This window comes from Onychostoma macrolepis, chromosome 21, assembly GCF_012432095.1.
Source record: "Onychostoma macrolepis isolate SWU-2019 chromosome 21, ASM1243209v1, whole genome shotgun sequence".
Lineage (NCBI taxonomy): Eukaryota > Metazoa > Chordata > Actinopteri > Cypriniformes > Cyprinidae > Onychostoma > Onychostoma macrolepis.
The window spans coordinates 21,059,277-21,074,039 of NC_081175.1; the positions used below are offsets into that span (position 1 = coordinate 21,059,277).

The 14,763-nt window shown below is 37.5% G+C and overlaps 1 protein-coding gene across 10 annotated transcripts in view; it reads left to right on the plus strand.

The window, feature by feature from the left end:
* Positions 1-14,763, plus strand: part of nsmfa (NMDA receptor synaptonuclear signaling and neuronal migration factor a) — a 50,781-nt gene that overhangs the window by 10,814 nt on the left and 25,204 nt on the right. For 6 of the 10 annotated variants that reach the window (XM_058758267.1, XM_058758276.1, XM_058758268.1 and 3 more), the window contains 2 exons: positions 12,809-12,867; positions 13,091-13,912. In XM_058758267.1, the coding sequence (XP_058614250.1) occupies positions 12,809-12,867; positions 13,091-13,912 (881 nt within the window). The remainder of the gene's footprint in view (positions 1-12,808; positions 12,868-13,090; positions 13,913-14,763) is intronic. The other 4 variants (XM_058758273.1, XM_058758274.1, XM_058758272.1 and 1 more) reach the window with 4 other exon arrangements.

Below are 14,763 nucleotides of genomic sequence, written 5' to 3' on the forward strand. Positions count from 1 at the left end.
GGAATAAATTATGGGTAGTGTTAGGTTTAGGGATAGGGATTGGGTTAAGTCTATATTTTTGCACAGTAATGTTGATCCAGGATCATGTCTTACTTGGCAAAATCACGGCGGCCCGCTTGCAACAGGCAAATATGCACGAGACCGACTCGATCTGTCAATCACCCGCAGCTGACTCGTACTGCCCCTGGTGTTCCTGTGTCACGGTGAATTATATCGTCATTGGAAAACGGACTGGCAGTCTTGTAACCAAGAGGATGATTCAGCCACCACAGGCGTTAAATCAACACGTTACTCTGAGACAACACAATAGTGTCTTGATTTCATTATTATTTATGAAAAGCTTATATTGATTGACCTCTAGTCTTGAGTACAGACTTATTACATAACTAGTGTCTGTTTAGCTCTCATGTGTATCACATCTGTTATAATTCATAAGATGGCAAGAGGTTCACCTTCTCACCTTAACGTCTGGGCCTGGTGCCTCAGGGATGCTGTGAGTCATTGCATCCTTAAGGTTCACATGCAGAATGGATTGTGATTGTTGCATTCAAGCAGAAAAACTTTGTAGCTGTCATTTCTTGTGTAGAGGTCATTGAAATGACCTTGTCTAAATCCAGCTGTAGACGTAAAGCATTCAGGCAAGGATTGAAGTGATAAATGGGATGGAAGTCCTTTACCTCGATGCATTTATGTGTGTGTGTGTCATAAGCCTGAAAGAGTGGCTGTTCAGTATGCAGGGCAGGTAGATCTGTGCAAACAGCTTTGCATGCTGAGTAGAAATGACCGATGTAACAAAGAACGGTAGACAGAATCCTAAACGGACACAACATGTTAATAGCACGATAAGACACTCTCATACGTAGTCTTGAGTTATGCATTATTACTGTTAATGCATGAGTAATCTACATATTGTATGCTGAACATATGAATCTTTTTTGATTAATTATGACCAATTAATTGGTGAAAGTCTTTGTAGATTAACTGTAGGGCAGTGGTTCGCAATCAGGGGGCTGGGACCCACTAGGGGGCGTCAGCACACTCATAAGTAGGTGGAAAGATGACTTCAAATGATTTAAAATTAGACAAAACTAGGTTTAAAATAAGCTAAAATCACATTTTAGCTGAAATCATATTTCTTATTATTTGTTCCCTTAATTCTCCCCCCCCCCCCTTTTTTTTTCTTCAAAAACCATGGTTCTCAAAGGTGTGATTTCTAGACCCGGAAAGGTCATGAAAATTTATATTATATTATATTATATTATATTATATTATATTATATTATATTATATTATATTATATTATATTATATTATTTATAAATGTCTTAATTATAAATTATTATTTATTTAAAATTATTTTATTTTATTATTTTAATATATGTGACCCTGGACCACAAAACCAGTCATAAGAGTCATTTTTTGAAATTGAGATTTATACAAAATGATCTTTACTTAATATCCTAATGATTTTTGGCGTAAAAGAAAAATCGATCATTTTGACCCATACAATGTATTGTTGGCTATTGCTGCAAATATACCTGTGCTACTCATGACTGGTTTTGTGGTCCAGGGTCACATATTTACTCCAAGTTTCTGTAAATAAATAGCTTGAAAATGAGCAGCTTTGGCGGAAATATTGCAAATATTCAGTTGGCCTTCAAATCAGAGTCAATGCTCTAGGGTCCGTCTCTATCAACATAAACAAAAGGGTCTCTAAACTGCCTTGAATTCAAATTAAAGCAAGCTGCATTGGAGCAATCAGACAGTATTCAGACTTCAGATGTGGACGCTGTTAAAATGGGCTGCCCTGCAGGAAGAAACTGCTCATTTGCAAAGGAATTAGTCATTGCCCTGTGGCAGTTGTTACTGCTATTATAGCCTGTAAATTATAGTGTTTTGAGCAAAGAAAGAGGTGTTGTGCTGTAGAATAATTGTCAGCCAAAGCTGAATTTAAATCATTGTCGCACTGAGATTAGTTGACTGTCAAAGAAATGGCTATTTATGTCAAAAGCTAGTCTTTCTCGACACAGTTTGGAATAATGTGCACGCTTTGTGCTCACTTACTATTGAAGCTCCCTGTCAGCCCCTGGATTCGGCATTGTCCGGGGGACTGTTGCACCTTGTGAAGGCGGTCTCTGGTAATCTCCTCTCCTTCAGACACTGGGTCATGACCACTGAGCTGTTCAAAAACAAAATCTGTAGGTGGACCATGTTCTGTGAATACACACAGGATCAATAGTACCCCGGCCCACTCCGACACACTACAGAACAGGAAATACTCCTCTCAACCTGCACTACTTTTAAAATCTTTTCAGCTTGGCCACCTCATGCATTTGTAGGGGTTTTCTCTGAATAATCATTCGAAGTGTGAAACGAAACAGACTCTTTTGATAAGATCTGAGCTGCAGGTTTGAACCCCTCAACGGGTTATTTTTTAGGTGAATTATGTAATAATTTACTCACCATATGATATTTTCGTATCATTGAGATGATATTGTAGTTTGTTAGCAATTTCAGTTTCTATTTTCATTTTAATTCTAGTTAAAATTAAGAATTTGTGTGTTTTTGGCATTTTTATTAGTTTTTCCCCCTTTTCGATGTGTTGCAATAAATGTTCTTTTCTTCTCAGAATAACTTCGTATGACTTATGTAATGGGTTCTTCCTGTTGGTCTTTCTTTCTTTTTTGTGTTTCTGAGTCATTTTTAGGCTGAATGCTTTCAGGGCCACTGGGTCAGCATGGAGAGCCTGGTCTGTACAGTGTTTGTATGCTAATCATGAGCGATCTGCAGATTTCCACTTGATGCTCATCCACTCTGATTTATGAGCCGAGAGTCTGAGTCACCGGCTGTGCTATAACGCCGTCCCGTTTCGACAGATACATGCATATTTCTATTTTGTGAATCCTTTGGGTTTTAGTTAAGGTGTGAATTTGTGAGGTTTAAATGTACCGTAACATTTAGAAATCCATTTGTTATTCCTTTGCTGTACTGTTTATAGTGTGTATCCTTAATATCAGGATGGAAAATAGGTGTAGCAGAATTAGATAAAGATGTTATTAAGGGATAAGCAGTCAGACGTGTCTTAAAATCACTGCCAAACTGAATGCAGTGTATACTGGCGGAGCGTTTAGTGAGATGTCACACTATTATGAGGTTGGGAGTGTTTTTTCATTCTGATTGGATGATTGCAGTGCGGTGTGAAAACTTCTCAAAACAGCCATATTGTAAGATATTTAGCAAAAAATAAAACACATGTAAGAAGCAAAAAGCAATACTGCATACATTTATTTTGCTCAGCTATTAAGGCTTTTATTATATATTTAGAATACATTTTGAATTACTTTTATTACTCTATTGAAATATTGTTTTTTTTAACCATAAATATACTAAACTAGTGAGGTTTATGCTGAAAACAGGAACAGATTATTTGCCAATGGGTAGGAAAAAATAAATGAAATTTAAGATATTACCTAAAAACAAGTCTTATGTAATTTTGCCCCTTTTTAAATATATTTTGTTTTGATGATTTTTGGATTTTTAATTTTTTTTTAAAGAAAAACAGACTCCAATAAGATTAGAAAAATTACTTTTTTACTTTATAACAGACGGACCCTGGGCCAAAGTTGAAAGTAGGAAGGTTTATTTATTTATTTATTTATTGCCGGCTGATGAAAGCACCAGGACCAAGACATCTTAAAGAAACATAATAAGAAATGTTGCATTTAACCTCTTTGACAGTCTTGAGGCTGCTGTCAATCGAAGACCAGTGCAGTGTAATCTGTAACTCTGGCACTTAAAACAGACACTGAAATCCATTGACCTATATGGAACCTTTTAAGGAAGCATCCCGGATATTCTCTCACGCCTGCAGTATCTGAAGAGACTGTCTTTTTTTTTAAGCCTAGTCTGAGCTATCGAGTGGGAAGTGAGGCTCTTTTCAGTGTGTTTTTATTCACTGCAGGCTGATGAGATCTGACTCATTGATCTTTGGACCTCGGATAAGTCTGCCGAATGCTGGCATTTCAGATGTGCTCATAGTTTCCCGGAAAGGATCTAGAGCCACAACCCTGTTGTCACCCTCCTTCCAGCATATTAAAAATAGCTTGTATTTTCATATTAAATATCAAAGCAGGGAATTTATTTAGATTTTCACATATAGCTTTGTGTTTTTGGCACAGGCCACATGAGGCATTGGGTCAACATTTAAATCAGCCATTTATTAACACTGCTGAAACACCAGCCAAGACCAGCTAAATTGGATCAGCTGGTGACCATCTTAAATGAACAAATTGCGGACTACAAGGTACACTGTAGACATGCTGATTTTGACTAGTACCCATTAATAGCTGCTCTGGTCAGGCTAGTCTGCTTGAAACAATAACAAGCCTAACAAATGTTTGATTATGAGATTATAAGCATATCCACTTGGCCAATTAACAGCAGTGTTTATCTTCTCACTTTGTCGGTTTTAATTTCTATTCATTTTATAATCACTGTGTAAATGAATGATAATTGAGTACATATTGTCTAAAATAACTTTCTCTTTATTTACAGTAATTTTGTAAAATACTGTTTAAAAGTTTGGGGTCAGTAAGATTCCAAGGCTGCATTTATCTGATCAAAAAGGCAACAAAACAATAATATTATGAAATGTTATTACAATTGAAATGAATTGTTTTGTATTTGAATATATTTTAAAAAGTAACTTATTCCTGTGATGGCAAAGCTGCATTTTCAGCAATCATATGATCATTCAGAAATCATTCTAATAATAATAATACATTAATAATAGTTAATATGCTGATTTGCAGCTCAAGAAACATTTCTTATTATTATCATTATCATAGTTTTGCGGCTTAAAATAAATAAAAAAATCCATTAAAAATATACTTTTAAAATATTAATCGCCTTTACTGTCACTTTTGATCAATTTAATGCATCATCTCTGAATAAAATATAAAGTATACCATATTGATTGACCTGTAGTATAACTCATGTACTATGTTTCAAGTATAGAAAAAATTATTTGATAGTTTTCTGTAAGGACCAGACTGAAATTGAACTCTTCTCTAATAACCTTCTACTATTCTGCACTTCTTTTCACATGGTCCTTGTATGGAAAAAATCTTCAAAATTTCTCATCTTGTGTTCCAGAGAACAAAATAACCACATCCAGATTTGGAACGACATGAGGGTGAGTAAATAATGCAAGATTTTTTGTTTTTGAGTGAACTCAAAAGTGATCCTTTTTTGGTAGGTTAGACTTAACTAATCCTATTTTATCCAAATGCTAAAAGAACAAATCCTAGATAATACCTCCCACTATGCAAAGCCTTACAGTTTTAACATCGTTAATTATACATCTTTGTGAAGAGACTCCACATCTTATATACTTGTATAAGAAGTCAGTCAGGCGTCTCCCCTCTTCACTTCCTGCTCTATTTATTATCTGGTAGCGGAGATGAGACCGTGTCCTGTAATTAGTCTGACCATTTGAGATAATGCAGATCTCAGGATGACTCTGACACTCTGCGATTACGCCTTTGACATTGTTGTCTCTGCTGTTATGCAAGAGAGAGAGAAAAGGGTCGAGTGAGAGTTGAAGAGAGGGTGCGCTCAGGGCGAAGGAGGGTTCCAGGCGTCATTAAGCCCGGCTCTCAAACCGTGGAAGAGGGAGGAGGGTGACATTTTAATCTGTGGTCTGTGTCGAAGCGCAGGTCCCATATGCTGCACAAACATGCACTACAAGAACATGCCATTAGCCGTGCTGCTGTTTTACTAGCTCAGAATATATCAGAGGAAAATATGTCAGAAAGGCTCAGAAATGCTTGACTGTTCGGTTGTCCCCGGGCTCATATTAAATTCATGTTATCCACTCGCATTATAATTGTTCTCAAGGACCTGCTTGAATTAAATGCATAAGGATCTCTGGGAAAAATGCCAGTGAAGTGTCTGCTTGGTGAAACTGAATAAAGTTTTTTTAAAGTTCTTAAAAAAATAGTTCACCCAAAAATTCAAATTTGTTGAAAATGTACTCACCCTTAGGCCATCCAAGATGTAAATGGGTTGTTTATTCATCGGAAAAGATTTGGAGAAATTTAGCATTACATCACTTGCTCACCAATGGATCCTCTGTAGTGAATGGGTGCCGTCAGAATGAGAGTCCAAACAGCTGATAAAAACGTCACAATAATCCACATGACTCCAGTCCATCAATAAACATCTTGTGAAGTGAAAAGCTGCATGTTTGTTAGATACAAATCCATCATCCAAGGCGCTCTGCACTTCTGACCAATATACCAGTCCATAATCTGTAATAACACTTCTTCCAGTGAAAAAGTCCGTCCTCTGTTGACCTCCTACATCAAAATCCACCAGCATATTTGTTTAGAATGATTTGGACTGTTATGCAGTGCTTGATCAGTGCATATTTCTCTCCTGATTCAGATAAGACTCCTTTTTCACTGGAGAAAGCAATATTATGGATAGAGGACTCACATTTTAGCCTGAAGCCACGATTTGAAAACATCTTGATGGATTAGTTTTTTACAAACATGCAGCTTTTTACTTTAGAAGATGTTAATTGATGGACTGGAGACGTATGGATTAATTGTGAATTATTGTGATGATTTTATCAGCTGTTTGGACTCTCATTCTGACGGCACCCATTCACTGCAGAAAATCCAATTACAAAAAAATAATAATAATCTCCTAATCTGTTCTGATGAAGAAACAAACTCATCTACATCTTGGATGGCCTGAGGGTGATAACATTTTTAGCAAATTTTTATTTGTGGGTGAACTATCCCTTTAATTATAATACCTGTCTATCTGTTAGTATTAGCATTCATCTCAATGGCAGTTGCTCGGTTGGCGTGAGTGATTTGAAATCTACCATATTCTTGTTCTTGTTCTAAACAATTGATGTTAAATGCTATGTGATTAATTTAAATAGGATTTTATGTAAATACAACAGCAGTATACTGCATTATGACAGTCCTGTAATTTAGAGTGGCTTCGAGTGTGAATTTTCTAGTGTGTGTGTATGTTTCATGCATGAGTGCCTGCTGTGTGTGTGTGAATGTGTGTGAGTGCACCGTCATGAATTCTGTCCCCTCCTACCGTGCCCATGCTTTTATGTGCTGCTTCTGTTGAGTAACACTGCTGAAAGCAAAGATACAGAAAGAGCTCTAAAACATTTGCGGTGAGAAATCTGCTCTAGATGATCCTGTTGTCCCAAACCTCTGTGGCATACAGTGAAAGTACATGGCTTTTGGAGTTGTTTTGGACCCCACTGATTTTCATTTTATGGATATAATAGGTTTGTAATTACATAACATTGAGTACTTGTTTATTCATTCATTCATTCATTCATTTACTGTGCTCGGTTCTAACATATTCTAAAACATAGTTGTTTGCTATGATGGCAAAGCTGAATTTTCAGCAGCCATTACTACAGTCTTCAGTTTCACATGATTCTTTAGAAGTCAGTCTAATATGCTGTTCAAGTAACATTTCTTATTAATGAATAAAAGTTGAATTCCTTTCAAAAGAAACTTAAAACTTTGAACAGGAGTGTAGTAGTGCGGTTTATGTATACAGTATAAGATATTTAGCACACCCTCCCAAAAACATACTGTAGTACAAAAAACATAAGACAAAATTATGCTTTATGAGAATCTATAAGGAATTGCCATTGAGAATAATGATAATTACTGAGACGCACAAAACAACATGCGGATGCATTACGGAAATGTAGAATTTGTGTGTGTGTGTTAGTTTTATTATAAATGGCTTTTAATTGGTTGAGCCACTGGAAATGGCTCTGCTGCTGTATTGAATTTCACCAGTTTCTCGCATCTTCTCTGACCGCGTTTCATACACTTTCATGTTTAATGTTCCTCTCAGCTCTCATTTTTTTCATCTACCTTGTTTCCCCGACCTTTTGGAATCACATGATGCATTCCTACACTCCAGCCTCAAAACACACACATTTACATAGTTTTTCCTCTTTTTGCTTCATCTTCATCTTTTTCAGTCACATGTCTGGAAGCATGCTGACTTCCTTTTATTATCTCATCTTCACCTAGTAGCTCTCTTTTTTTCTCTCTCTTTTTCTTCCTCGCTTTACCCATTACCCATTTTCACCCCCCTTTTCGTTCTTATCTTCCTGCATTTCTTCTGATATTTTATTAATATGATAATTCCCTCAGCTTGGGACGTCTAGCTGATGTTAATCAAAGGAGCTAACAGAAAAGGAAGCGATGTAGAATTTTTGCATACAAGAGCGGATAGAATTTATTAGAAATTTCGAACTTTTATTTGTATTTTTTATTTTTTACTTATTTTAATTGAAAAAAGAGCTTTAATTTTAAAGCTCAGTATAAAATCCAAGATTCAACTTTCATTCACTGCTGCATAATATCATTAATACTGAAATGTAAAAAAAAACGGTGCAAGTGTGTAACTCAAAATGTATTATTTTATCCTGTATTTTTTCTGATATTTTATTAATATGATAATTCCCTTGAGACATCTAGTTGATTGGATATTATGGATAATTGCTTTGAATTTTATTTTAATTTTATATTTATTTATTTTTAATTGTAATGTTAATGTTTTTTTGTTTGTTTAATTTTACAGCTCAGTGAAAGAATCCAACATTCAAATTTAATTTATTACTGCATAGTATTGATGATGCTATATATTATACAAATTCAATATGTATTCTTTTTCCCAGTATATTTTATGCTTTATTTAAGCATCACATGGCTAGCTTAGCAACAAGATAACATCAAACCAGTCAAAATTTTGTGCGTCATTTATGTAGAGGCTTCCAAATCTGTCACTAGGATGCTCCCTAAGTAGTAAGCTTCCTATGTAGGCAGCATGCTTACTGCATTCCCCTGCTCTTCAGGTCAAGTATGTGGCTCTTCAGACTGAATTGGCACTCCAATTAACCCTGTTGCATTGGAGGATGCTTGTTACGAAGCGGGCGAGAATGACCTGGTTCAACACGAGCTGTTATGGCAAAACTGAATAATTTAAAGCGCTGTCACAAGTGTCATGATGTTGAACGTTACGTCAGGAAAGCTGAGGGCTACTGCGAGCCACCAGGGATGCCTGTGGAATGATCCCAGGGCGTGTGACAGCTTCTGTGGAGGAGGTTGCAATATTGAGATCGGAGTGGGTTTTCCGTGCGTGGGGAATGCATGTGATTATGTGTGGGCCATATATTGTGCGGAACAGGTTCATTAGATACATTAAAGGCATGTGTTGGTGCAAATATTTGTCTGCGTGGCGAAAACGGGTTCAGGCAGAGCGTATTAAGGACTCATCCGTCATGTCTCCTACAAGATTGAATCAGCTTCCCGAAAAGCAATGACTCACCCGGAGATTTACACAGTTGCGAGTGCCAAAGCCACCGTATGCAGAACAGAATAAACTGTTCGTTTATTATCGAGGCGTCAATATGAAGAGTTTGAAATTTTTGCTGTCTGAAATTTTCTTCTAGAATGAGCATTTTTATCAGGCTCCTATATTTATGTTCAGTTGTTTCCCTTTAATTGCATCGAAAAGGACCTATACTTTGCCATTAGAGTAAAATTACTGAACCTAAACATAGGAACCTGATAAAAATGCTCATTTTAGATGAAAATTTCAACTCTGAACTGTTCATATGCACTTATGAAATGGGAACTGTCAAAGTCTCTTTGGTTATACTGGCTTCATTATTTATTCAAATCTTAATAGTCTGTTCTGATTGGCTAAATCATTTCCCATAATTCTCAGTCAGTGTTATCGATTGTTACTGATGATACCCCCTCAGGCCCGAACTAATTAGTGTTTCTCTTTCTGTCTCTTTGATTCCTGCTGTTTACGATGGGCCAATGGTGACAAATATTTCCTGTGGGAAGCGTTGTGACGTTGGTTTCGCAGTTTTTATGCGTTTTCTCGCTCTTTCCGTCTTTGACACTCTCTTTATAGCCGTTATCGAGTTATCGAGCAGCTGATCATTTGCTTCACTGTTATTCATGAGGCTTTAATTCAAACCAATCAAAGCTGTTATCATGTTCTAATGAAGATAATTTTCTGTAGGCTATATTTGAGAGAAATTCATGCAGATAATAAAGGTACTTTTTTTTAATATCCAGGTAGTTGGCATGCTATACTAATTTTTAACCATATTTATTTTATTTTATTTTATAGTACTGTAGTTGACACGACCTGCAGCATGACATGATATTCTTTTTTTAAAAATGTTTTTAAATCTTATTTTTAAATTCTTATTTTATTGTAGTTGTTGACATGACCTGCAGCATGCCTTGCTATACTAATTTTAAACAATATTTTTTCTCTCTTTTATAATTATTTTATTATTGTAGTTGATGTAACCTGCAGCGTGACATTATGCTAATTTTCTTTTTAAATTCTTTTATTTATTTCTTATTTTATTATAGTAGTTGACATGACCTGCAGTGATTTTAAACTATTTTTCGTTTTTAATTATTTAAAAATATATATATATTATTATAGTAGTTCACATATCCTGCAGCGTGACATGCTAAACTTGTTTATTTATTTATTTATTTTTTATATAGTAGGTGATATGATCTGAAATTACATGGTATATCATTTTTTATTTTTTTATTTTATTATAGTAGTTTACATGACCTGCGACATGACATGCTATCTTCCTTTTAAATTAGTCTTTTCTTAAAATATTTTTCATGATGTATTTTATAATGATTATTATTATGATTTTATTTTATTTTATTTATTTTCTTATAACTGAAAAAAGGTGATTAAAATGGTAAAATAAATGCTGAAAGTCTTTATTTTTCTTAATTTCACAGTTGTTATATTTTATTTATATATATATATATATATATATATATATATATATATATATATATATATATATATATATTATTATATATTTATATTTTCACATCCATATTTCTACTTGTCTCCATGCCCCTGTTTGTTCCTTTTTCACCCTTCAAATCCATCATTCTCCCACATTGTTTCTATTGGACTGGAAAGATAAAAACGCCACATCTGAATCTGTGGGTGGCTCTGAAATACAAAGCAACCAATTACATTTACACAGCGCGTGTGTCTCTGTTCCTCCTCGTCCTCCTCCTCTCTTTTTCTCCCTTGCTCTCCCCACTCTTGTTTTCCCACCTTTCTTTCTGCCACATGCCCTCTTTTTCACAGTCACATGCGTTTCCACATGCCTGCCCCTCATTTCAGCCTTCACGCTGCAGAAGCCGAGCCACATTCTCAAGTTTGAGGAGTCCGGCTTTCAAACCTCTCGATGCAGACAGCTGCCGCATGCAGAGCATTACTCATATCCCTGTGAAAGCCCTTTATACCCGAGGCTGGTGTCAGCTTAGCAGGTGACATTAAGAGGCTAAGAGTAGTCCGCACTGGGCCTGTCATTTCTCAAATTGAAAAAGAAGTGAGAGAAACTGACAGCCGGATCCGGATGCAGGACATACAAGGAACCATCGTCCATCTAGACTATGTCTAGAATGGCTTTCTTGTGTTCATTTGTGGCGATAAATGGTTGTTTAAAGGGGGTCACATCATCAGAAATCTAATTTACTCAATCTTTTGTACATAAAATAGTTTAATTTGCCAGAACAAAGTGCTGTCATGTGAAAATGATATTTGCATAAAAGTCTTAAAGGCTCAGAAAATATATAAACTCTCATTAGTGTCAGTATGAGTGCCTCTCATGGTCACGGGCATAAAAAACAAAACAAAATTATGATTGATTTAGCACACAAAACCTAATTGAAATAATAATTAAATCCAAATAAAATGATAAATATAGTGATTATAATGTTTAAATGTATGCAGGTGCATACAAGTTTTAAAATGCAAGTTTGCGTTAATCCTTGCTTGAATGCTCTGAAGTTAAAAAGAGACATCATTGTAAAAGAGACATCATGATGGGCTTAATTCATTAAAACAGGATTTAAGCAATGAAAGTATTGCAGTAAATGTTAAATATGATCAGTTGCTGACAGGGTCATTGGATTATGCAGTTCTGGATTACACTGTGTGATGCTTCTGTGGTTTTGTAGCCTGATGACTAAGCTGATTTCAGAAGAAAATGTGTGGAATTCTGCAGAATGGATTTCACGTGGTGAAATGTGCTAAACGGAGCTGAGAATACTTTTCTATTACATTTTTTTTTTTAATTAAAATGTTTATTGCAAATGTATATTTTAGCTATACATTGTCATTAAACAATCAGTCAGTAATTATTTTAACTGATGTTTATGTTTAACTAATGTCCGAAACCTTAAATTACATTAAAAGAAAATTAATTACGCCACAATTCACTTACTCTCATTTGATACACCTCATCCAAACTTGTATGAACATTTTCTAGGATATTTCAATACACTTGGAAGTCAATGGGCACTAAAACTGTTTGGTTACCAACATTCTTCAAAATATCTTTTTTTGCATTTCAAAAGGTTTGGTGAGTAAATGTGGACATTTTTGGGTATACTATCCCTTTAAGCACTCAGAAGTGCTCAAAGCTTAATTTCGAGACTGACATCATTGGAAGTTGCAGTTCAGTAAGTGAGTCTAACTGCTCTGATTCAGTGAGTTAATTTGATGACTGATTCAAGCCTGAAATGGTTTGTGAGTCTTTTTGAACAATCCATTAATAGAACCAAGCCATTTGCTTGTGACTTCACAGCCTGTCGTGCCTAACACTATCCTTCATCCGTGACTGTATTCACAGTGTGGGCCTGCCAATGATGAATATGTGTGTGTTTTTTGCAGAGCAGCTCGTGCATTCGGAGAGTACCTTCACACCCATCCTGAGAACCGCAACGGATCAGGTCAGTTATCTCCAATCCTCTTTCTTTCCGCTCTTCTTTTTTCCAGTCCACTCAGAGCCTGTGATGTTCTCAGACTCCAGGCGCGTTCATGTTTCATGAGGAACAGTGGCACTTCTTAATGTAGCGTGTGTTACCTCATCTGTCTTTTTCTCTGTGCATCTCTTGCTGTTTCTCACTCGTTCCTCTCTTTCTCTTGGCATCTGTCCTAATGTTTGATTTGAAGATCACTTACTGTCTGACACCCTCGTTGGCCACGACTCTGACTCCCCAGACAGCCTGTGCACTCAGAACAACAACTTCCACAGCTGCACCATCCAGGGCTCCGCCGTCAGTGCCGATCCCAGCTTGATCAACCCTGCCCTGGGCCTTCTGGAACCGCCGCCTCTGACAACTTCCTCCAAGAGCCGGCTGTCCCTAGAGCGCAGCTTTTCGGCAGAGGAGGACCAGCAGAAGTGTGTGGAGTGCGCCCTGCAGCCTGCCCGGGTCTACACCATCACCGGAGAGAGCGGCATGCTGGGAACCAGCAGGGGAAGCAAGGAGAACCTGGAGCTTGAGGTCTTGAAAGGGGCGCAGGAGGCATGTCAGGCCCAAGCGCTTGCCCAGCCCTCTACGTCCTCCAACTCGTCTTCTCCAACCCAGCATCACCACCACCGTGGAAGCGGAAGTGGATCCGGAAACCATCATCACAGCAACCACCATCATGGTATCCACCATCACAGCAACACCACCGGGGGTGGAAGCAGCGGAACTAGCGGATCAAACCCCCACCAGCACCTCTCCGGTGCTGGAACGTCGCACCATCACCACGGGGCGCACCATCCCCACCACCTTTCCCAGCCACTGCAGAGCTCGGTCAGCGCACACAACATCCGCGGCTGGGGGGAGGGAAAGGAATGTGGCCTGGCGTGCGAGTCCTGTCCTGGGGCTCCCTCGCGCAGCCAGGGCTCCCTGGACCTGGAAAGCAGCACCCGAGAGGCAGGCAAGCAGCGCCGGCCACCACTAGAGCGGATGTGCAGTGTGGACCGCGTGACTGGGCTGGAGCGAGGTGAGAGGGGGAGAGCGACAGGGGAGAGAAAGAGAGAGAGAGGCTCTGGCCGAGGGGAAGGGGTGGGGTTCAGCCAACAACGGGGGCGTTGATGTGTTCGATGTGCCGTGGTCTGTATTTTTCCCGCTCTCCTGTGTCTCTCTCCTCTCTCCTGTGTGTCTCTTTTGTGCTCTCTCCCTCTGTGGAGTGGACCATGTGTGTATGTTGTTGCTGGTAGATCTTTACACAGTGGCCCCAGAAAGTATTTGGATGCTTAAACTACACTTAATGGAATGTTTCAGGTTCAAAGGTAAAGCTCAATCAACGGCATTTGGGCATAATATTGATTACCACTGAAAATAATTCAGAATTTTTTCTTTAAAACAAGCAGAAATTGTTGTTATGGTGAGTGAGGCACTTGCTGATAGTAAATCGAGCCTTGAAATGCATATGGAAGACACTTTTTTTGTTTGTTTTTTGTTTTTTTCCCCAATTGTTTAATGTATACAAACATTTTTGTCAGTTCATGCATACCTTGGGAATCAAACCCATGACCTTGCCGTTGCTACCACTATGCTTTGCTGTTTGAGCAACTGGAATAAAAATGCTTTTATTTTAGCCAATAGTGTTGTACAGCAATGATACTTAAATATTATACATGTTACCATGATACAAGTCAGACTATTTAGTTCATGCACTCATTGGGAATCAAACCCTTGACCTTAGCGTTGCCATTCTCTATTTTTTGAGCCACAGGAATAAAACGCTTTTAGTTTAGTCACACATACAGTACAGCCATTGCACATCAATATTATTCATTAGACTGGTGTGATGGAATAATTTACTGACTTTGAGTGAAGTTTCAACATCAA